Genomic DNA, 25,000 nt, shown 5'->3' with positions numbered 1-25,000 from the left:
GGCATTAACATGAGTCTTTCTCTTTCAACAAGGACCGAACAGAGTTACATGTGATAATTATGACTATGCTCATTAGAGGAGCGTATGCTTGGCTTTCCAGTGTTACACCGAAAGAGCACCGAGACTGCAGACATCACACACCTCAGGCCTGTTACAGACGAGCTGGAATGACAACACGGCTAAACACCCCCAAACAGGGAAACAGATTGTCACACCCTGACCATAGTTTGCTTTGTATGTTTCTATGTTTTGGTTGGTCAGGGTGTGAGCTGGGTGGGCATTCTATGTTACATGTCTAGTTTGTCTAGTTCTATGTTTGGCCTGATATGGTTCTCAATCAGAGGCAGGTGTTCGTCATTGTCTCTGATTGGGAACCATATTTAGGTAGCCTGTTTAGTGTTGGGTTTTGTGGGTGATTGTCCTTAGTGTCCTGATGTCCTTGGTCTGTGTTAGTTTACACAAGTATAGGCTGTTTCGGTTTTCGTTAAGTTTATTGTTTTGGTAGTGTTTGTGTTTAGTGTGTTTTTCATTAAAACATGAATCTCAATAGCCACGCCGCATTTTGGTCTGACTCTCTTTCACATACAGAAAACCGTGACACAGATCCCAATCAAAGGTGTCATCACGTGCTCCACTAAGGCAGTTATTTATCTTTTAACTTGTCCTTGTGGTAAGAAATGATGTGGGTAAAACAAAGTGCGTATTAAAAGTGCGTGTCTCAGAGCATCGTGGCACCATTAGGTGCAAAAACTCGACGTACCCAGTTGCGGCCCACTTTCTGGAACAAAACCACTCGATTTCGTCTCTACGTTATATTGGCATCGAACATCTGCCTCCCTAGGAGAGGGGGTGACCTCGACAATTTTCTTTGTTAAAAACGAGAGGCTGCCTGGATCTTTAATTTAAAGACCCTCGCTCCCTTCGGTCTCAACGTAGACATTGATCTGAAGCCATTCTTGTGATCATTGTGATTTTTCCATTGTAAATGTTTGTAGGTTTACGCTGCCAAATTGTATCTGTGATCGTACACTATCCCTTTATGTTTTTTGTATGCTATTTTAATATGATAATTAACCAATTAACCAATAACCAATTCTCATATTAAAATAGCATGCAGAAAACATAAATGGATAGCGTACGATCACAGATGCAATTTGGCTGATATCATTGGTTAATTCCGGAAATGATTACAGGCATCTGTGTGCCCTTTTCACACTCTATAAATGAGTCGCCTCGCAGTGTTTGTCATTATACCCTGATGTAGACAGCTTTTCTGTCGAAACGTTGGACAGAAATATTTTTGCATCTGAGCTCCTAGTGTGTGACTCTCCTTTATTTTTTAAGTGTTCCACTCCGCTAGCCAGCACCTCGCCTAAATAGCTGTGTTTCTTTCACCTCTAGATTAACACGCCTAATGATACCACTGCCTTTTTAGTCTATCAGTCTCTCTCTCCTTCTCGTCCTCTGTCTCTCTGTCTTTTTCTCTCTCTGTGCCTTTCTCTCTCTCGTTCGTTCTTTTTCTCTCTCTGTCTTTTTCTCTCTCTCTGTCTTTCTCTCTCTCTCTGTGTGTGCTTTTCTCTGTCTCTCTCTCTTTCTTTCTTTCTTTCTTTCTTTTTCTTTCTCTCTCTCTCTCTCTCTCTCTCTCTCTCTGTGTCCCTTTCCCTCTCTCTCTGTCTGTCTCTGTCTCATTGCATGCATACAGTGAACTGTTTCACAGAGATGTTGAAGATGCTAATGTAGGTGATCATGTGGACGGTCGTGTGACGGTGATGGCCTTAAAGCAGCAATCAGTAGTTGAAACAACGACAAAGAATGTGCCTCCCTGTTTCAGTAAAAAGTTGAGGGATGGGGCTGGAGAAATGTTACCACTCTCATAGACAGAGCTCTGTATGAAAGGACAGACCATCCATGATATCAACATGATGTTTTGAGGCTATACAGTGTTTGTTTACATTTACTTTGCTTACAAACGGAGTGAAACAAGCTCATATTTTGGGTCATGGTGGAGTAACGACAGTTTAACTAAGCTCGTGACGCATGAATGAGTTATGTTCTTTAAGAATCAATGGGTACATGTGATTCATTTATAAGTCCGCGAAAATGAAAGTAGCAACTGCTGATTGCCACTTTAAGAGTCTGCTTCCCACTGCAGTGTCACCTACTCAGCTTGATTTAAATCTCCTCCTAAAACGTCACACGTGTCTCTGGTTATTATCTGGCTCTAGTCTAACACAAGCAGCAGTGAATGCTAAATGTCAACTATTGACATGGCTGGTAGAGGATGGGAGACAGGCAGGTGGGGTGGCAGGGTGCTTATGTGGAGACAATCTCATGTTTCTCATGCTGATATGACTCTTGCATGCAAGCGTGTGTGAGGGGGTTGGGGGTGTGTGTGTGTGTGTGTGTGTGAGGGGGGTGGGGGTGGGTGCGCGTGTGTGAGGGGGGTGGGGTGCGTGTGTGAGGGGGGTGGGGGTGTGTGTGTGAGGGGATGGGGATGCGTGTGTGAGGGTGGTGGGGGTGCGTGTTTGAGGGTGGTGGGGGTGCATGTGTGTGTCTCTGCAGGCAGGAATTGTTGTTTTTATTTGCAGTTGAGGTCACCCTAAGTGTTTTTGGGGGGTGTGTCTGGCTGGTTGTTTGTGGCGGTGTCTGAATGGATGTGTTTGTTTGTGATGTTTGCTGAATTGTATACTACTTACTACTTAGTCATGCAGATGCAAAGTGGAGGTCAACCGTTTCTATTTGTGAGAGCGTGTGTTCTGTAGTAGGGAGTGTGTGTTCACCATGTTCTCTGTGCTCTCTGCTCTCCTCGGGGTAATTTAAGAGGCGCTGACATGCCTCCTGTGTTTGTGTGGGTCTACTTGGGTGCCGGGTTTTGATTGCACCAGGCAGGAAGGGCCTTTGCCCCCACTCCATGCCCAGAGAGGGGAGCCTTGGGCTGGATGTGGGGAGGGCTGCTCCTCCCTCCTCCTTCTCCAGGGTGGCAGTATTTCACGCTCACTGGACAGCAGGGACAGGCTCGTAAGTAGAGGTTTAATTTCTGAGCCGCTATGCCGGGTGAGCCCGGGTCATTCAGCGAGAGATCAGCTCCGTGATTGATGATCCCCCAGTACCGGGGGGGGGGGGCAGCCACAAAGCGGAAGCAGGGTACATGTCAAGGCTGGCACTGCCCATTCTCCCCCTGGGTTCCCCCTGCCACCCTCTGCCCCTCTCAGCCAGCATTCATCCCTCTCTACACAGCAGGCGCTACAGCCTCACGCTGCATAGGGCTGCAGTAAGAACATCTTCAGGCCTCTCCCGCCTAATACCTCACACTGAAACATATACCTTTGGTCCTTGAGGGCCACCACCCAGTAGGTTATTTTCAGGGGCCACAGATTGGGTTAGAGCTGCCCTCTAACATTCAGCTGTTGGAGGTGTTCAGTGTTCAGGCACTTGTCTATATGCTCCTATTCTTGCTACATGGTCATGTTAGCAGGAATAGATGGTGTGGGAAAGACTACTGTACCATGTGCTTATGAATGAATAATGTATAGCTTTTTGAAGTCCTTTTTTTCAATGAGCTGGAGTGAGGGATGCTTGGTCGTTGGCAGGGGGTGGTTGGGTCGTGTGGTATAAGGACCACAGAGATTTCTTTATTGGCTGCCTGGAATGGGCAGTGCTCAAAGCGTTTTGAGAAAACACATCTGATGGAGCCTTTGAGTGCTCCCAGAATGGCAATGTGAATAGCAGCTTTCATACCTCCTCTAACGTGTGTGTGTGTGTGTGTGTGTGTGTGTGTGTGTACCAGTGTGTGTGTACCAGTGTGTGTGTACCAGTGTGTGTGTACCAGTGTGTGTGTGTGTGTGTGTGTACCAGTGTGTGTGTGTACCAGTGTGTGTGTGTGTGCCAGTGTGTGTGTGTGTGTGTGTGTGTGTGTACCAGTGTGTGTGTGTGTATGTACGTGTGTGTGAGAGCGGGGGGTTTAGAGTTTTAACTGCGTGTGTGTCTCCAAGGTTTGGGTGTGTGTGTGTGTGTGGTTTGTGTGTATCCAGTACGTAAATAAATCGTAGGCAAAAGGCTTTCAGGGGGCTTTTCACATGTTGACGTCTCAATCCATCACAGGGATTCTATAGAGCTGCCTTTTCATGTATTTATGGCAGGAGAGAGTAGGAGGGGAGGGAATCAACAAACACAGATCTTTTCTCTCTCTGTGTCTCTCTCTGTGTGGATCTAGTCTGATGGAGAGAACCCCCCCACACGTGTACAGTAAGTGTTGAGACGTGTTCAGGCAGCCTTTTTAAATCACATAGCACTCATCTGTCTGGGAATGTACTTTTTATGTTAGTGAAGAATTACATCATAAAAACCTAAAGCCAGAAGGGTTCGCACACACTTCACAAGAGAGTTTGTGTTCTATTTGTGTAACTATGGTGTGCACTGGTCTTACAAATACCCCAGACTTAACTCATACAGGGCCAGGTGTACCAATACTTACTACCTGTGCTAAGTTTACACCTGCTATTTTTAACAGGGAACGGATTACAGAAAAACTATGCAAAATGTGTCCCACTGGGCACAGTCAGGTCAACGTCTAGTTTTGCTTTACATTTGGTTGAGTTGTCAAGTAAAGTGAATTCCATGTGTAACCAACCAACATTTCTACCCTGCCATTGGATTTAGGTTAAAAGGTAAAACATTTATTGAAAAAAATATGAAATTCCCTTACGTGAATTACTTTTTGCAAATCAATCAGCTAACACAGCAAGCAGGCGTGTAGTCACTCTGAGGGAATCAGCTTGATAGATAGCACAGCACGCTCCTCAGAGAATCAGAGAGTAGCACTCTGTCTCCCCCCAGTGGTGCCATACTGATCTGCACGGCCTCCTATGTTGTTATACAATCTATGATTAGTAGGGGATTGGGTCGTCCATAGGTAATGAGTGTTCATGTGAGTGTGTCTGTGTGTACAGTATGTCATTGTATATATGTGCGAGTGTGTTTTCATGTGTTTCATGTGCGTGCTCATGTGTTTGCGCACCTGGGTGTGTTGTTTGTCCATGTGTACAGTGTCTGTGTGTGGTGATGTACACTGAGTGGACAAAACATCAAGAACACCACCTCAGAGCAGAATGAATTTGTCCGGGCATGGACTCTACATGGTGTTGAAAGGGTTCAACAGGGATGCTGGCCATACCATGGATGCCATGTTGACTCCAATGCTTCCTACAGTTGTGTGAGGTTGGCTGGATGTCCGTTAGGCGTTGCGCCGTTCTCGATACACACGGGAAACTGTTGAGTGTGAAAAACCCAGCAGCGTTGCAGTCCTTGACACGCTCAAACCGGTGCGCCTGTCACCTACTACAATACCCCGTTCAGCGGCACTTAAATATTTTTTAATTCCTCATTCACCATCTGAATGGCACACACAAGCCATGTCTCAATTGTCTCAAGGCTTAGAAATCCTTATTTAACTTGTCTCCTCCCATTCATCTACACTGATTGAAGTGGATCTAACAGGTGACGTCAATAAGGGATCATAGCTTTCACCTGGATTCACCTGGTCAGTCTGTGTCATGGGGAAAGAGCAGGAGTCCTTAATGTTTTGTACAGTCTGTGTATGTCTCTGTGAGTGTGTGTGGGTACTGACAGCCAGGGCTTTACTTCAGGCAGGCCCAGGATCAGATCCCTCACGCACCTACCCTGAACCGTCTGAATCAGGGTTCTTTTTGTGTCCCCGTCTTTTATGGGCTATTGGCTTTAACAGGGGGGCTTCGCACAGAGGCACGGAGGGCAGGGGAGAATCATATCGGGATGCCTCCATTGTTCCCAGCACACGTCCGTGCTCTAACACACCGTTATATCACTGTGACACTGGGCACCTCTGACTCACAGAGCACTGCCTCTCTAATCCACTGGCCCTGATCCTTCACCTCTGACCTCTTACCCCCGCTGGTCTGTTCTCGATGCCTTCTCTCTCTCTCGTCCTTTCTGTTCTGTCTCGCCTCTATCCCTTTTCTTTCTCCTCGACCTCTCTTTCCACATGTCTGTTCTCTCTCTTCCCTCCCCTCGTCACTCTCCTCTTCCCTGCAACTCTTCATCGTGTCATCGCACTAAATGAGAATGTGTTCCCCGTCAAGTTACCTGTCAAAAGAAAGGTTAACGGCACCATAAATAACACATCCCTCTCTCCTCTCTCAGGAAGGAAGCGTCCGTTCAGCCCACCCTCAGTGTTAGAGATGGAGGAGGACAGGAGCGGGTTAGGAGTGGGGATGGGGTTGACTGTGGACAGCAAGGTGTGCTGTGACCCCCAGGAGGAGGGTGTAGTCCTGGGGGAGCAGCCAGGTCCAGTTGGGGGCGCCCTGCCCTCCTCTGACCACAGCAGGCCCAAGAGAGAGAGGAAACAGCGCAGTTATACACTGTGTGACGTGTGTAACATCCAGCTCAACTCCCCAGCCCAGGCCCAGATACACTACAACGGCAAGTCTCACCAGAAGAGACTCAAACAGATGAGCAACGGGAAGGTCCAGCACGGCAACACAGGTAGGACACCCCACCCACTTTCTGCGCTACTCTGCGGCTGGACCCTATTCTAACCCCTAACTGTTCGACAAAAAGGCTTGCAAAAGGGTTCTGCGGCTGTCCCCATAGGACAACTCGTTTCAGTTCCAGGTAGAACCCTTTGTGGTTCCAGGTAGAACTATTTTGGGTTCTATGTATAACCCCCTGTGGAAAGGTTCTTCAAAGGGTTCTCCTATGGGCACAGCCAAAGAACCGTTTTTGATTCAAGATAGAAAACCGTTTTCTGTGAGTGTACAGTACTCTACTCTTCTGTAACACTCTGAGGCGGCTCACCTCTATACTCCCTTACCAGCTGATGAGAGGAATGATAGCGTGCACACTTGTGACAACGTGTGAATATGAGTTCTACCCCCCAATGACACATCAAGCTGCATTATATAACCTAGTAAGGTGCATCGGTACTCTGTTGTACGTGTTTCATCATACGTTCAGCACTTTTCTAAGAGGACGCTGTGATAATGAGTATGACAAGTGAACATGGAGAGCTGCTACAGATGTAGGATCTTAATCTGATCGCCCTGTTGCAGGAGGACTTTGTTGGAATTGTATTTCAGGTTTAAAAAGGTTTCTGAAGTTTGTAATTCCCACGCTGAATTTTCAGACATGTCTTTCCTTTTTTTTTTTTATATCAACGCCTACAAAAATGTTGATGAATTATAATCCACATAATCATTCACATTTCCTGTTGCTGCAGGACAATTTTCCTGCTGTAGCAAACTGGCTCAACCTGTATAGCTGTGTTGTGTCATGACTCTCAGTACAGGAGTACTAGTGTGGTTTAGAAGAGTGTATGGAAGTGTGTATAGTGTAGACGTGTGCATGGTGCTATATAGTCTTCCCTAGCCTGAGGCTGGACACGAGGGAGGAGAACAAAGCTGAGTTAAGTCATTAATTGGCTGACTAATTTATTGCTGGTTATTTTAGATCGTTCTGGTTCCTGCTCGCTCCGGGGTAGCTACAGCAGTGGCTGCAGTGGAGGTGCAGGTTTTCCCCATAGATTTGAATATATAGTGAAACTGGCTACATGTTCAGAGGTGAGTCCTTTCTGTCTCCCACTCTCTCTTTACTTGTGACCCTCCTACGCAGCTCGAAAACACTCTGACAAACCTGGAGAATCTGCTCTCAAACACTCATCACTCACTCTTGAATACTCTATCTCTATTTCTCTCTCTCTCTCTCACACACACACACACACACACACACACACACACACACACATGCACACACACACATCTCCGCATGAAAACTAGTCTGACCCACTTCAGGTGCAGAAATCTCGTACAAACAGCACATAATTACATAGCAACGGAGAGCACGGCAACGCTTGCCATGGCCACAGATTATTTGGCCCTGATTGGCTGCTGGCAGGCTGCTGGCAGGCTGCTGTAGGCATGGTGGTGCAGTGTGTTTCTACTCCAACCCTGTAGGGGGCAGCAGTGGGGCCAGACCGCCCTTGAGATTGCCTGGGGAACCATGGTACATCTGACTCAGCACTACAGGAAGGTACACAAACAGTCAATAGTCACCCGCTTAGGTCGTTCAGATAACTGGCTTTGGCAGTTAGCATACATCTGTGATGGCTGTGTGTAAACACAGTGTAACAGCAGTAATCTGGGAAGCAGAGAGATCACGACACACACATACAAACATACCACCACTCCTCCTCTCTTCTCCCGTCTCTCTCTTACTCTCACTCTCTCCCTTCCCCTCTCACCCTCCCTTCAACCTCCCTCTCTCCTCTCCCCCTCTCTCTCTCACCCTCCACCTTCCCTCTCTCCCTCTTCGCTCTCTGGAGTCACACAAGGAATAGTCGGCTTAGTAATGCAGCCATGCTGCCTGCAGGTGTGCTGCTCATGTGGACGTCCTTCTTTGCAGTCCTCCCAACCGTCCTCCTTTCCCTTTCCTGATTGCTTCATTGCTTCAGTGAGCCAGCACGCAGAGCCCAGCCCAGCCCAGTGCCTTGTGGCCAGTCAGTCTTTAAGAAGGATGGGCAGAATGAGGCCTGACGTGGCCACTGACCGTCACTGTCTAAAACCTGGGTCAGCTAGGGCATGGTCTGACTCAGACACACACACAGGATTTGTCCCCAGCACCCTGGCACAGCTCCTGCAGCGGAGAGAGATGGGGTGAGAGAGAGAGAGAGAAGGGGAGGGAGTGTGTGAGTGTGTGTGGTGTACGGTGCAGATTCCCTCTGACACACAGTCACAATCATGCAGCCTTATCTGTGCTCACCTTCTGCTGACTCCCACAGGCCCACGGCCTCAGCTCACACACACACACACACACACACACACACACACACACACACACACACACACACACACACACACATTGCAAACATGTGTGGATCATTGCAATCTGTGTGGATGTTGAAGGGTGTGTGATGTGTGTTTACAGTATGTAAATGTCTATTCCTGTGTGTTTTTATGTGTGTTTGTTTGTGTGTGTTTGTTTGTGTGTGTGTGTGTGCGTGCGTTTGTGTGTGTGCCTCCGAAAGAATCCTCTCCATGTCAGCTTGTGTTACCCTTCCTCTCTGCCTCACTGAACGGACAGAGGGTCCAGGCTTTTCTGCTCTCTCTCTCTCTCTCTCTCTCTCTCTCTCTCTCGTTCTCTCTCTCTCTCTCTCTCTCACAGGGTGATGGGCAACCACAGTGAATCTAAAAAGGCTTTAATTTCAGTTTCAGCTGTATTTGATGATACAACTTTACTTAGCGTGTTCAGGAATAATGCATTGTCAGTTGTTATAAGCATGTATAAGCCCCTACTGTGTCTTCTAAATAAACTGAAATGTGTTATTTCTCTCCTTGTTATTTTGCTTTACATATTCTAAATGGCTACTATACTTTTTTAGTCCTTTTGTGGTCCTTTCCTGGTCATTTCCAAACCTCTTCAAACTACTCCTATAACAAAATAACAACTGAGAAACACATGATGCGAAAACAAGTATTATTTATTAGAAAATATGCTATTGTATTATTTGGAATGCAGATGAACAATGTCCTGTATGGGCACGTTATTCCTGTATGGGTACGTTATTCCTGTATGGGCACGTTATTCCTGTATGGGTACGTTATTCCTGTATGGGTACGTTATTCCTGTATGGGTACGTTATTCAGTGTTTCCCCTTGTTGGACCGGCGGCGGCGGCGGGCTCTCTTCTTAGTTGAACCACGGGATGTCACCCACACTGGAGCTGTTTGAGCATCTTTACAGCCATCTGTCTCCCTCTCAGCTCCTCTCTCCTTGTGTTCATCTCCATGGAGCTCGAATGCAGCCATTATCTATGGAAATAAAATAAACCTAAACAAATACATATTTTCATTCATGTTCCAATGTGAAATGTATAGATAACATTGTGGTGTTTTCTTAAGTATTTATAGTGGCATGTACAGTAAGTAAAATGTCAGCAGTATATATAACTGCATTGGGTAAATGTCACCATTTGGACCTAGTCTAATGTTGTTCCTAAAGCCTTTCTCAGACCCCCCCTCATACCCCTAATCTTTCCTTCACATCACATTACCTGCAGTAGTCCTCGGACACTGCTGGTTAGCAGCAGGCCCACGCCGTACAACCAGCAGCCAAGAGCCAGAAACATGCAGCCTGCAGCCTCTATCCTCCTCTCTTCTGCCCCATTAATCACGTCCACCATCTTCTTCCACACAAGCTCACTCGCTCCCGCTCTCTCCCTACTCCTGAGCTCAGCTACTCGGGTGCGAGGCGTTCCGATGCTGGCCGTAGAACCACTGGTTGTCTCGGGCAAAGCACTAACGTCTCTGTATTTCTGGTCAATACTGTTTCTGGTCTGGGTGGTGGTGGCCTTGTCCGAGCCACAATGACCCACAGGGCAGGAGCCTATCTCCTGTTTCTGTAGCTTGAGGCAGCTTGGTGTATCCCCCCTGGATAGGACACAAGTCTGTCGCAGGGCCTTAATCCCAAACCGTCTCCTTAATGTGTGCCAAGCTGAGAGGCATCGATGCCCATTTTCAGAGTCTTTGGTAGGACTCGACCGTGAATATACCACCCGACCTTCCAATCTCAGGGCGGACACTCTAACGACAAGGCCACTGAGTCGGTTAGTGTTGTTTGTAGCTACCCGGGTAGCAGTGGGTTCCAAGTTGACCATAACACAAGCCTCTCCGGTACACTTGTACAAGCTGTGTCCAGTGGTCTCGCTGGTGTTCTGTTTGGTCCAGGGTTGTTGATGGAAGTTGATGGTGCTGGTGTTCAGGTCAATGTGAGGCGTGCTGGCCCACTGCCTAATGCCGATGGGGGGCATCAGGGCGTCCCGAAAAACCGTGCCGTCCAGATGTTGTAATGCCAAGATTACATGGACCAACAAATGAATGCTGATAGAGTTCAAAGCCATCTCTCAATCAGTGAACTGTCTGAGCAAATTCAAAAAGCAACTACTCTCTACAGCGATAGGCGAGTTGTGGTGTTCAGAATGTTTGATTGGACTGTTGTGCCATAGTGGTCTATGATGTCACAGAGGGCAGCCAACATGTTACCTAGGTTGAAGATAACTAGCATGTCACCCCCACCCTCCTTTATGACATCATTGCGATATAGATGCGGTAAAAAGGTCAATCGAACTCAACCAATCAAAGGAATGGTAGAGCACGGTGCTTGCAGCGCCAGGGATATGGGTTTGAATTCCCACCGGGGACGAGTACGGGGGGAAAAAGCTATGGAAACGTGTGCACTCACTACTGTAAATCGTTCTCTGTAAGATTGTCTACAGAATGACTATAATTTAGGCTATTGTTTACATGTGTTTTTCACACTGTGTTGAGGTAAATATCGGAGTATAATGCTTGTATGGATGTCAACCCCAACACAGGGTCATGTCATTGTTCCCAATCAACTGCATTACAGTTCAAAAACGACAGGCGACCATCAGTGATTTCTGTATGCTAGGTATGCTAACCAGCGTACACGGAAGGGAGTTAGCATTAAACAGTCACTTCTTCCAAACCAAAAATGGACAGCTTCTACATGGTATGCAGCAAAAACAGCCAAATATATCCAAATCGGACTTCAGTAACTACGTTGTGGGTCTGTTACAACACATAAATCATGACGGGTTTGACGAATATCCACAGTGTTGGATTGGATTTGTTGAATTGAATCTGTACTGTAATAGGATCTCTTTGTTGAAAACTCTGGTGTTTCTCATCCTAAAGCTTGTTCTCCATATTCCTTTTCAATGTTTTAAATGGTGAGCCAACATGTTTTGAGCACGTTTATCTCCAAAACTAGTTTTGTATTGGCTCTCTCTTGTCTCTCTGCAGCAGATACATGGTGAGCAATATGTTTGGAACATCGAATTGCAGTACAATTGCAGTATTGAATTGCAATACATATAGAATCACAATACATATCATAGGTCCTTGGCAATTCCCAGACCTACTGTTCACCACTGCCCCATAAAGTACCAGCCACCATGGTCTCTATTCGTCTATTGAGGGAGCCAGACCATAATCCCCTCTAATTAGGATCAGCATGACCATCGCCCCACTCAAGGACGGCAACACCAGCCAGCCAGCGCCTCCCAAAATATTTTGGGAGCTAATTAAAAGGGGCAGGGGGTGTTGGGGACATAGCGCTCCCTTGACGTAGAGTCTGCCAGGGTGGGACAGGTCCACGAACTCATGGGTGAGATGCATGGTGGGATAGATCATTCTCCTCTTTATTTGGGGTGAGGCAGGGAGGGAGGAGGGGGGACAGTGGCTTGGTCTGATTTGACCTGATGTCACTAGAGGGTGTGGCTTGGTCTGATTTGACCTGATGTCACTAGAGGGTGTGGCTGCTCAAACCACAGTAAAGGCTGTGTCTGTGTCTGTTTACTATTGGTTATCTTCTGCTTGGCATCTCTTTTCATATCTTCGAGCTTTGAGAAAGCATGCTATTGTGGTGTGTGTGTGTGTGTGTGTGTGTGTGTGTGTGTGTGTGTGTGTCTGTGTGTGTGTCTGTGTCTGTGTCTGTGTCTGTGTCTGTGTCTGTCTGTCTGTGTGTGTGTGTGTGTGTGTGTGTGTGTGTGTGCGTGCGTGTGTGTGACTGAGAGAGAGACTGCCTCTACCTCTTTCATGGTTCTGATCTTTCTCCTATCTCCACAGCCTAGGATCAAGCTTGTTGTTGTGATGTGTGTGTCTGCGTGTGTGAGTGTGTGTCTCTTCATGGTCCCTGTCTGTCTGTCTCCATCTCTCTCTCTCACTCTGTTTTAATAAAGCGTGAGGGATTGGATTAAAGGCTGGGATTTTCTGCATGAATGCATTTGCGCATCTGCGTTTTATTTTTGTGCCGCCTCGCTATTTTCCCATTTTATTTCTTCCCTGTGGAGGGAAATGACTTTCCTCGCTCACTGTGCCTTTGGACATGTGTGTGTCATAGTGTGTGCTTGTGTGTGTGTGTGGACGTTTGTGCATGTGTCATGTTGTTTGCAGCAGCGTCGAGGCACACCTTAAGCCCTGGGTATCACCACTTGTGGCTAGTCAGTCCCTGATTGGTCCATCTGAAGTGTCTGTCAATCTGTCAGCTGCATACATATCCCTATGCCGTCTGTAGAAGACTCCAGTGAAAGACTAGCTCTAATATAATCTCTAATACAGAAACCTTCCCTGTCGCCTCATAGCATATGCAAACACTTTGGCTGTGTAGTCGTTTAGCCGTGCACTCTCTCTGCCCACCTCGCCCTGGGGTTTGGTCCTTCGTGTCCCACCGGTTTAGACTCTGGGAAAAGGTTGTTCCGGATCGGCACACAGGGCCCAGTGAAGCGGGAAAAGTCTGGAACAGGGAGACCGTAGGGAGAGGAGAAGGAATAGACCACCAAACATCTGTCTGTCTGTCTTTACTGTTTACCCATGTCTGTCTGTCTTTACTGTTTACCCATGTCTGTCTGTCTGTCTTTACTGTTTACCACTGTCTGTCTGTTTGTCTGTCTGTGTGTGTGTCTGTCTTTGTTGTTTACCAATGTCTGTCTGTCTGTCTGTCTGTCTGTCTGTCTGTCTGTCTGTCTGTCTGTCTGTCTGTCTATTGTTTACCTCTGTCTGTCTGTCTATTGTTTACCAATGTCTGTCTGTCTGTCTGTCTGTCTGTCTGTCTGTCTGTCTGTCTGTCTGTCTGTCTGTCTGTCTGTCTGTCTCTGTCTGTCTGTCTGTCAATTGTTTACCAATGTCTGTCTGTCTATTGTTTACCAATGTCTGTCTGTCTGTCTGTCTATTGTTTACCAATGTCTGTCTGTCTGTCTGTCTGTCTGTCTGTCTGTCTGTCTGTCTGTCTGTCTGTCTGTCTATTGTTTACCAATGTCTGTCTGTCTGTCTGTCTGTCTGTCTGTCTGTCTGTCTGTCTGTCTGTCTGTCTGTCTGTCTGTCTGTCTGTCTGTCTGTCTGTCTGTCTGTCTGTTGTTTACCAATGTCTGTCTGTCTGTCTATTGTTTACCAATGTCTGTCTGTCTGTCTGCCTGTCTGCCTGTCTGTCTGTCTGTCTGTCTGTCTGTCTGTCTCATGGAGACTAGGCTGTACTCACTATCTGTTATTATCTAGTATAAATATCCAAAGCATATCCAAGGGTTTTGTTGTCACACAGCGCTCTGTCAAATTAATAGAACATTCTGCCACTTTCTTAAATGGCACAGAATATTCAATCCCTGCATTTCCTCAGTTCCCTTTTTAATGCGTCTTCACTTATCAAACTGACCTGCAGTGTTCAACCATAGAATGATATATCTTTGTGTTCAACATCCTGTTACACTCTCTGTTTGTAATGGATGTCTAGTCATCATAACAGCCTTGTCTGTTTGGTTGCACCCCGCTATTGGAGTCCATTGGGAGATGTCCAGCCCTCCACCCCCTCCACCCCAGGCCCTTGGTGAGAAAGCCCAGAGAAAGGCTGTGTTTCTGGGCAGTGCACAGCCTTACTTCCCCCTCTCTCCCTGCAGCACATTGTCCTTACTCCAGGCCCTTGGTGAGAAAGCCCAGAGAAAGGCTGTGTTTCTGGGCAGTGCACAGCCTTACTTCCCCCTCTCTCCCTGCACCCCCTCCACCCCAGGCCCTTGGTGAGAAAGCCCAGAGAAAGGCTGTGTTTCTGGGCAGTGCACAGCCTCACTTCCCCCTCTCTCACTGCACCCCCTCCACCCCAGGCCCTTGGTGAGAAAGCCCAAAGAAAGGCTGTGTTTCTGGGCAGTGCACAGCCTCACTTCCCCCTCTCTCACTGCACCCCCTCCACCCCAGGCCCTTGGTGAGAAAGCCCAGAGAAAGGCTGTGTTTCTGGGCAGTGCACAGCCTTACTTCCCCCTCTCTCCCTGCAGCACATTATCCTTACTCCAGGCCCTTGGTGAGAAAGCCCAGAGAAAGGCTGTGTTTCTGGGCAGTGCACAGCCTTACTTCCCCCTCTCTCCCTGCAGCATATTATCCTTACCCCAGGCCCTTGGTGAGAAAGCCCAGAGAAAGGCTTTGTTTCCATCATTTGTTTTTCACCTTTATTTAACCAGATAAGTCAATCGAGAACCAATTCTCATTTACAATAATGACCTGGCCAAGAGGCATAACATTGTAACAATGAACAGGACAACACAACAAGTAAATAGAACACACTATACAGAGGAAATGTACCAATTTGTCTAATATAAGAAACAATAAGAAATTCACAGTGGGTTTGAGTAGAGAGATTCAAGGTGTAAGAATATAATACTCAATAGAGTACTATCAATAGGTCAGAGACCTGGGAGGAATTTCAGTCCGGGGCTCATAGCTACATGGCTAATTCTCATTGGTCCAAATTGTTTATACATTGAACCTGAAATAGGATACTTGTTATTTGGCCATTGGCCCAGTTTTATTGCAAATAATTCTAATTGGTCAACCACAGGCAAGGGCTGAGTTATAAAACTACATCCTGTCTCTTTGTTCTGTGGAGAGAATCACTGACGACAGGGGAGAATGAACATCTACAGTTGAAGTCGGAAGTCTACATACACCTTAGACAAATACATTTAAACAACATTTTTCACAATTCCTGACATTTAATCCAAATAAAAATTCCCTGTCTTAGGTCAGTTAGGATCACCACTTTATTTGAAGAATGTGAAATGTCAGAATAATAGTAGAGAGAATGATTTATTTCAGCTTTTTTTTTATTTTTATGACATTCCCAGTGGGTCAGAAGTTTACATACACTCAATTAGTATTTGGTAGCATTGCCTTAAAATTTTTGAACTTGGGTATGTCACGTTCTGACCTTAGTTCTTTTGTTATGTCTTTGTTTTAGTATGGTCAGGGCGTGAGTTGGGTGGGTTGTCTATGTTCCTTTTTCTATGATTTGGGATTTCTGTGTTTGGCCTGGTATGGTTCTCAATCAGAGGCAGCTGTCATTCGTTGTCCCTGATTGAGAACCATATTTAGGTAGCCTGGTTTCCCTTTTGAGTTGTGGGTGATTATTTTCCGTGTCAGAGTTTGTTCCACACGGAACTGTTTCGGTTTTGTTATTTCACGTTGTCGTTTATTTATTTATTATCGTTACAGGGTCAAATGTTTCAGGTAGTCTTCCACAAGCTTCCCACAATAAGTTGGGAGAATTTTGTCCCATTCCTTTTGACAGAGCTGGTGTAACGGAATCAGGTTTTCTAGGCCTCCTTGCTCGCACACACCTTTTCAGTTCTGCCCACAAATGTTCTATAGGATTGAGGTCAGGGTTTTGTGATGGCCACTCCAGTACCTTGACTTTGTTGTCCTTATGCCATTTTGCCACAACTTTAGAAGTATGCTTGGGGTCATTTTCCATTTGGAAGACCGCATCTGCAACCAAGCTTTAACTTCCTGACTGATGTCTTGAGATGTTGCTTCAATATACCCACATAATTTCCCTTTCTCATGTTGACATCTATTTTGTAGAGTGCACAGTGCAGTCCCTCCTACAGCAAAGCAACCCCACAACATGATGCTGCCACCGCCGTGCTTCACGGTTGGGATGGTGTTCTTTGGATTGCAAGCGCCCCCCTTTTTCCTCCAAACATAATGATGGTCATTTTGACCAGAGGACATCTCTCCAAAAAGTACGATCTTTGTCCCCATGTGCAGTTGCAAACCGTAGTCTGGCTTTTTATGGCGGTTTTGCAGCAGTGGCTTCTTCCTTACTGAGAGGCCTTTCAGGTTATGTTGATATAGGACTCGTTTTACTGTGGATATAGATACTTTTGTGCCTGTTTCCTCCAGCATCTTCACAGGGTCCTTTGCTGTTGTTCTGGGATTGATTTGCACTTTTCGCACCAAAGTACGTTCATCTCTAGGAAGGTGTCTCCTTCCTGAGCGGTATGGCGACTGCGTGGTCCCATGGTGTTTATACTTGCGTACTATTGTTTGTACAGATGAACGTGGTACCTTCAGACATTTGGAAATTGCTCCGAAGGATGAACCAGACTTGTGGAGGTCTACAATTGTTTTTCTGAGGTCTTGGCTGATTTTCCCATGATGTCAAGCGAAAAGGCACTGTGTTTGAAGGTAGGTCTTGAAATACATCCACAGGTACACCTCCAATTGACTCAAATGATGTCAATTAGCCTATCAGAAGCTTCTAAAGCCATGACATCATTTTCTGGAATTTTCCAAGCTGTTTAAAGGCACAGTCAACTTATTGTATGTAAATGTCTGATCCACTGGAATTGTGATACAATGAATTATAAGTGAAATAATCTGTCTGTATGTCACGCCCCGGCCATAGAGAGGCTTTTTATTCTCTATTTTGGTTAGGCCAGGGTGTGACTAGGGTGGGCATTCTATGTTATTTTTTCTATGCTTTTGTATTTCTTTGTTTTTGGCCGGGTATGGTTCTCAATCAGGGACAGCTGTCTGTCGTTGTCTCTGATCAAGAACCATACTTAGGTAGCTCTTGCCCACATGGGTTTTGTGGGTAGTTGTTTTCTGTTTCGGATCTGTACCAGACAGAACTGTTTCGGTTATTCTTTTTGGCATTTTTGTATTTAGTGTTCAGTTGCTAATAAATAAATTATGAACACGTACCACGCTGCATCTTCTTCTCTCACCTTCTTCTCTTGAATGAATGAGTTTGAAGGTAGGCCTTGAAATACATCCACAGGTACACCTCCAATTGACTCAAATGATGTCAATTAGCCTATCAGAAGCTTCTAAAGCCATGACATAATTTTCTGGAATTTTCCAAGCTGTTTAAAGGCAGAGTCAACTTAGTGTATGTAAACTTCTGACCCACTGGAATTGTGATACAGTGAATTGTAAGTGAAATAATATGTCTGTAAACAATGTTGGAAAAATGACGTGTGTCATGCACAAAGTAGATGTCCTAACCGACTTGCCAAAACTATAGTTTGTTAACAAGAAATTTGTGGAGTGGTTGAAAAACAAGTTTTAATGACTCCAACCTAAGTGTAAGTAAACTTCCGACTTCAACTGTACCTCTCGGCATAACACCTCTCCCCCTGATTTGCTTTGGGGTTTGTGTTATTGAAGAGTAACATCAACTGCTAACAAAGGCAACACAGCAGACTTAGTGATGAGCAGGTACATTGATCCAATAGCAGCTCAGGTAATATGTTTTTGAAGGAGTGTGGTGGGATGAATGTGTCAACTAAAGATGACCCAGAGTACCCCAGAGTGGCTTATTACCGCCGATAGAGGGATAGTAGAGGAGAGAGGTGCTGGGCGGTGGGAGAGGGAGATAGAGGATGATAAAGGGGGGAAGGAGTAAAGGACAGGCGGGGAGGCAAATGGATGAGGAAGGGTGAACACGAAAGCCAAATTGAGAGGAAGGGGAGAGAGGTGGTGAGAGGGGAATAAGAGAAAGAGGACTGATTGAGCGAGCGAGGGAGATGGCTGCCCAGTAATGGACACATGATAGATGGCCATTGTAAGTTTGTACTAGCCCAAAGTTCACACACACTTACCATCTGTCACATCTGACGTGTGGTTTTACTAATGCCTTTGTCTCATTCCTGGTTCCCTGTGTGTGTTTTGCTCCCTGGGGACTCATATTGAGACAGCCCAGGATGAACAGAGGTACGGTATAGAGGTGTGAAGGAGAAAGAGAGTAGGAGAGATTGAGGTGAGAGAGAGAGAGAGAGTAGGAGAGAGAGAGAGAGAGAACATTTGAAATGTCTATATTCTTGAAAAAAAATGTGTGAGTGTAATGTTTACTAATATTTCTCTTGTTTATTTCCCTTCGGTTTATTGTCTATTCCGTTTGCTTTGTCAATGTAAACACATGTTTCCCATGCCAATAAAGCCATTTGAATAGAAAACATTGAATTGAGAGAGAGAGGGAGAGAGAGAGAGAGACTAGATGAGACTAGGCCTCACAGAGAGAGAGACAGAGACTGAGAGAGATTGAGAGAGATAGAGAGAGACTAGGCGAGACTAGGCCTCAGAGAGAGAGAGAGAGAGAGAGAGCAGCACCTAGATCTTATGTACAGATTTTGTCAGACCTGGGCCCTGACAGTAAATCTCAGTAAGACCAAAATAATGGTATTCCAAAAAAGGTCTAGTCACCAGGACCACAAATACAAATTCCATCTAGACACTGTTGCCCTAGAGCACACAAAAAACTATACATACCTTGGCCTAAACATCAGCGCCACAGGTAACTTCCCCAAAGCCGTGAACGATCTGAGAGACAAGGCAAGAAGGGCATTCTATGCCATCAAAAGGAACATAAATTTCAACATACCAATTAGGATTTGGCTAAAAATACTTGAATCGGTCATAGAGCCCATTGCCCTTTATGGTTGTGAGGTCTGGGGTCCGCTCACCAACCAAGACTTCACAAAATGGGACAAACACCAAATTGAGACTCTGCACGCAGAATTCTGCAAAAATATCCTCCGTGTACAACGTAGAACACCAAATAATGCATGCAGAGCAGAATACCCACTAATTATCAAAATCCAGAAAAGAGCCGTTAAATTCTATAACCACCTAAATGGAAGCGATTCCCAAACCTTCCATAACAAAGCCATCACCTACAGAGAGATGAACCTAGAGAAGAGCAATCTGGTCCTGGGGCTCTGTTCACAAACACAAACACACCCTACAGAGCCCCAGGACAGCAGCACAATTAGACCCAACCAAATCATGAGAAAACAAAAAGATAATTACTTGACACATTGTAAAGAATTAACAAAAAAACAGAGCAAACTAGAATGCTATTTGGCCCTACACAGAGAGTACACAGCGGCAGAATACCTGACCACTGTGACTGACCCAAAATTAAGGAAAGCTTTGACTATGTACAGACTCAGTGAGCATAGCCTTGCTATTGAGAAAGGCCGCCGTAGGCAGACATGGCTCTCAAGAGAAGACAGGCTATGTGCTCACTGCCCACAAAATGAGGTGGAAACTGAGCTGCACTTCTTAACCTCCTGCCCAATGTATGACCATATTAGATAGACATATTTCCCTCAGATTACACAGATCCACAAAGAATTTGAAAACAAATCCAATTTTGAAAAACTCCCATATCTACTGTGCCATCACAGCAGCAAGATTTGTGACCTGTTGCCACGAGAAAAGGGCAACCTGTGAAGAACATACACCATTGTAAATACAACCCATATTTATGCTTATTTATTTTATCTTGTGTCCTTTACCATTTTTACATTGTTAAAACACTGTATATATATATATAATATGACATTTGTAATGTCTTTATTGTTTTGAAACTTCTGTATGTGTAATGTTTACTGTTAATTTTTATTGTTTATTTCACTTTATATATTCACTTTATATATTATCTACCTCACTTGCTTTGGCAATGTTAACACATGTTTCCCATGCCAATAAAGCCCTTGAATTGAATTGAATTGAATTGAATTGAATTGAATTGAGAGAGAGAGAGAGAGAGAGAGAGAGAGAGAGAGAGAGAGAGAGAGAGAGAGAGAGAGAGAGAGAGAGAGAGAGAGAGAGAGAGAGAGAGAGAGAGAGAGAGAGAGAGAGAGAGAGAGAGAGAGAGAGAGAGAGAGAGAGAGAGAGAGAGAGAGAGAGAGAGAGAGAGAGAGAGAGAGAGAGAGAGAGAGAGAGAGAGAGAGAGAGAGAGAGAGAGAGAGAGAGACTAGGCCTCACAGACAGACATAGAGAGGGACTGCCATGTATAGCACAACACAAACCATGAAATAGATATCTCATCTTACTGGCAATTAGTCAAGATGACAGTGTTTCCCTGTCAGCGGATCCTGTGGATGAACACACACAGCTCTGTTTGTGACTCTCTTTAATTAAACCACATGGTCACGCTCGTCACACACACAGACAGATCTGGGTAGCCGGGGTCTTTTTAGCTAACTCCGCTCCTTGTAAGCCTACTCCGTGTCATATACCAAAGATGCTAGTGGAATGTTTGTTAAAAAGACTGGTACCCAGGCTAAGATCTGGTGACTTTGACTCCTAACTGATCTGAGTGAGCTCAGCCTCCCACCGTGTTGCTTCACTGTTCCTCCACTTAAAAGACAACTTTCTTCTCCTCCAGACTAGTACACAGCCTCTTAGAGAGCTAGAGGCGACTCGCCGGTGATTTTCATTGTTATTCATGTATTAATTTATTCACTCATGGCAGACGTGAAACAGGGCTGTAATATGCAGATGCCGGTTTGTTTCTCGATGGGAATTTTCTGCTCCACTGCCCCTGTAGCTTCCACTAATAATAAAGTGAGGCAAGATGGAGAGAAAAGGAGGAAGGAGGAGGGAGGGGATGCCTGTCAGGATGCCTCCTAAGCCACCACACGTATGCACACCCACAGCTCGTCTCTCGGATAGACAGTGACCAGGTGCGATCGTCCTAGCAGAGGTGACCTTGACCTTGTCACAAAGACCAGGAGTCTAGCTCTCCTTTCTTCTCCTCTCCTCACCTGTCTTCTCCTCTCCTCAGCTCTCCTCTCTTCTCCTCTCCTCACCTGTCTTCTCCTCTCCTCAGCTCTCCTCTCCTCTCCTCACCTCTCTTCTCTCCTCTCCTCTCCTCACCTCTCTTCTCCTCTCCTCAGCTCTCCTCTCTTCTCTCATCTTCTCTCTTCTCTTCTCCTCAGCTCTCTTCTCCTGTCCTCACCTCTCTTCTCTCCTCTCCTCTCCTCACCTCTCTTCTCCTCTCCTCAGCTCTCTTCTCCTCTCCTCTCCTCTCCTCTCCTCTCCTCTCCTCTCCTCTCCTCTCCTCTCCTCTCCTCAGCTCTCTTCTCCTCTCCTCTCCTCACCTCTCTCCTCTCCTCACCCCTCTCCTCTCCTCACCCCTCTCCTTTCCTCTCCTCTCTTCTCCTCTCCTCAGCTCTCTTCAGCTCTCTTCTTCTCTCCTCTCCTCTCCTCTCTTCTCCTCTCCTCAGCTCTCTTCTCTTCTTCTCTCCTCACCACTCTTCTCCTCTTCTCAGCTCTCTTCTCCTCACCACTCTTCTCCTCTCCTCAGCTCTCTTCTCCTCTCCTCTCCTCTCCTCAGCTCTCTTCTCTTCTCCTCTCCTCAGCTCTCTTCTCCTCTCCTCATCTCTCTTCTCCTCTCCTCTCCTCAGCTCTCTTCTCTTCTCTCTTCTCCTCTCCTCACCTCTCTTCTCCTCTCTCATCTCTCTTCTCCTCTCCTCTCCTCTCCTCAGCTCTCTTCTCTTCTCTCTTCTCCTCTCCTCACCTCTCTTCTCCTCTCCTCAGCTCTCTTCTCCTCTTCTCTCTTCTCCTCTCCTCTCCTCTCCTCAGCTCTCTTCTCCTCTCCTCTCCTCACCTCTCTCCTCTCCTCACCCCTCTCCTCTCTTCACCCCTCTCCTCTCCTCTCTTCTCCTCTCCTCAGCTCTCTTCAGCTCTCTTCTTCTCTCCTTTCCTCTCCTCTCTTCTCCTCTCCTCAGCTCTCTTCTCTTCTTCTCTCCTCACCACTCTTCTCCTCTTCTCAGCTCTCTTCTCCTCTCCTCTCTTCTCCTCTCCTCAGCTCTCTTCTCTTCTCCTCTCCTCAGCTCTCTTCTCCTCTCCTCACCTCTCTTCTCCTCTCCTCTCCTCTCCTCTCTCGCTCTCTCTCTCTCTTCTCCTCTCCTCACCTCTCTTCTCCTCTCCTCGCCTCTCTTCTCCTCTCCTCAACTCTCTTCTCCTCTCCTCAGCTCTCTTCTCCTCTCCTCAGATCCCTTCTTTTCTCCTCTCCTTACCTCTCTTCTCCTCTCCTCAGCTCTCTTCTCTTCTCCTCATCTCACCTCTCCTCAGCTCTCTTCTCCTCTCCTCTTTTCTCCTCTCCTCAGCTCTCTTCTCATCAGCTCTCTTCTCCTAACCTCTCTTCTCCTCAGCTCTCTTCTCCTAACCTCTCTTCTCCTCTCATCTTATCTCTTCTCTTCACCTCACCTCACCTCTCCTCTCTTCTCCTCACCTCTCCTCACCTCTCCTCCATTCTCCTCTCCTCTCCTCTCCTCTCCCTCTCCTCTCCTCTCCTCCTCTCCTCTCCTCTCCTCTCCTCTCCTCTCCTCTCCTCTCTCATATTAAAGAATGGAATGCAGTAAATGGAACGGTATCAAACACATGGAAGCATGTGTTTGATGTGTTTGATGTTGTTCCATTAATTGCTAGTCATTATGAGCCTGTCCTCTGATTCAAAGTGACACCACCACTTCCTGCCTCCGTCTTCCTCTACCTCCCCAGTGAATTTATATGAGATAATAACCCCCTACTGACTGGAAGAAACTGACTGACACACACACACACACACACACACACACACACACACACACACACACACACACACACACACACACACACTGTCTGTCAGGATAGAGAAACACACCAGTCACATACTGTAGGACGTATTACTTCATAGGGAGGTGAATATTGTCAAACCTATACAATTCCATCACAGTCTGACGTGGATAAAAAGACCTTGAGGAGAGACATAATGACGAAGATACAAGTCCTACTATACCAAGCTGTCTCCTTCCTCTAGTACAGTAACTAAAGCTTTCAGTGGATTAAAGTGTTCTATTCGGTTCTATTTGAGTTTCAACACACACAATCGCAACGCAAATCTGCACACACTGTCTGGTCTCTTTTTGCGTCCCTACAACAGCAGTTATACACACGCACACACACACACACACGCACCACAGACACACACACATACACACACATACACACACCCCAACACACACACACCTCCTCACACAGTACACTGGACGTCAAGACATTGTGTCCTCAACCACAGAAACACATGGACTGCATCCCAAATGACACCCTACACCCTAGGCCACTACTTTTGAGCAGGGCCCATAGGGTTCCGGTGGAAAGGAGTGCACTGTATAGGGAATTGGGTGCCATTTGGGGCTCAGCCATGGTTCACTGGGACCCAAGGCATGCCATGCACCCAGGCCTGAGTCCAAACTCTGAGCGTGTCCAATCAGCCAAGGCTTTACTAGAGGCCAAATCTGTAGCGTATAATTGGGTTTTAATCAGCTTTCTCATTCAGGCGAGAGCTCGCAAGATTAGGGCAGCACGGGCTCCGCTCAAAATAAGCATTCATAAAGGCGTGTGAAAGCCTCTGACCCGTCGCAACGAATCATACAGACCCACAGACACGAGGCCGCACTCTCTTCCTCAACCTCTTCCTCTCTTCTTCTCTCCACTTTCTCTCCCTCTCCATCCATCAGGTGTCTCTCGACCTCTCCTCACTCCTCCCCTCCATCTCTCTTTTCTTTGCTCTCTCTCTCTCTCTCTCTTCCTCTCGCTCGTTCTCTCCATCTTTCGCTCCTGGGGATCCACACAAGTCAGGCCGGGCTGGAAAAGAGCCCTTCTTATCGAAAAGGACACATACCCCCCCTAGACAAAGATACACACACATACCACCACTAGACAAAGATTCACACACATACCACCCCTAGACAAAGATACACACACATACCCCCCCCCCCCCTAGACAAAGATATACACACATACCACCCCTAGACAAAGATACACACACATACCACCCCTAGACAAAGATACACACACATACCAATCCTAGACAAAGATACACACATACCACCCCTAGACAAAGATATACACACATACCACCCCTAGACAAAGATACACACACATACAACCCCTACACAAAGATACACACATACCACCCCTAGACAAAGATATACACACATACCACCCCTAGACAAAGATACACACACATACAACCCCTACACAAAGATACACACATATACCACCCCTACGCAAAGATATACACACATACCACCCCTAGACAAAGATACACACACATACCACCCCTAGACAAAGATACACACACATACCACCCCTAGACAAAGATACACACACATACCCCCCCTAGACAAAGATATACACACATACCAACCCTACACAAAGATACACACATACCCCCCCTAGACAAAGATACACACACATACCACCCCAAGACAAAGATACACACACATACCACCCCAAGACAAAGATACACACACATAACCCCCCCCCCCTAGACAAAGATACACACACATACCA

General features: G+C 46.3%; 1 protein-coding gene across 1 annotated transcript in view; it reads left to right on the top strand.

Moving 5' to 3' along the window:
- LOC110485161 (zinc finger protein 385D) overlaps positions 1 to 25,000 on the top strand; it is a 203,443-nt gene that overhangs the window by 87,696 nt on the left and 90,747 nt on the right. The window contains exon 2 of the mRNA XM_036940957.2: positions 6,178 to 6,519. Coding sequence (XP_036796852.2) covers positions 6,178 to 6,519 — 342 coding nt within the window. The remainder of the gene's footprint in view (positions 1 to 6,177; positions 6,520 to 25,000) is intronic.

Source organism: Oncorhynchus mykiss, chromosome 13, assembly GCF_057628025.1.
Source record: "Oncorhynchus mykiss isolate SJ-2025 chromosome 13, ASM5762802v1, whole genome shotgun sequence".
NCBI lineage: Eukaryota > Metazoa > Chordata > Actinopteri > Salmoniformes > Salmonidae > Oncorhynchus > Oncorhynchus mykiss.
The sequence above is the reverse complement of the archived record's forward strand: the minus strand, read 5'-3'. Positions and strand labels throughout refer to the sequence as shown.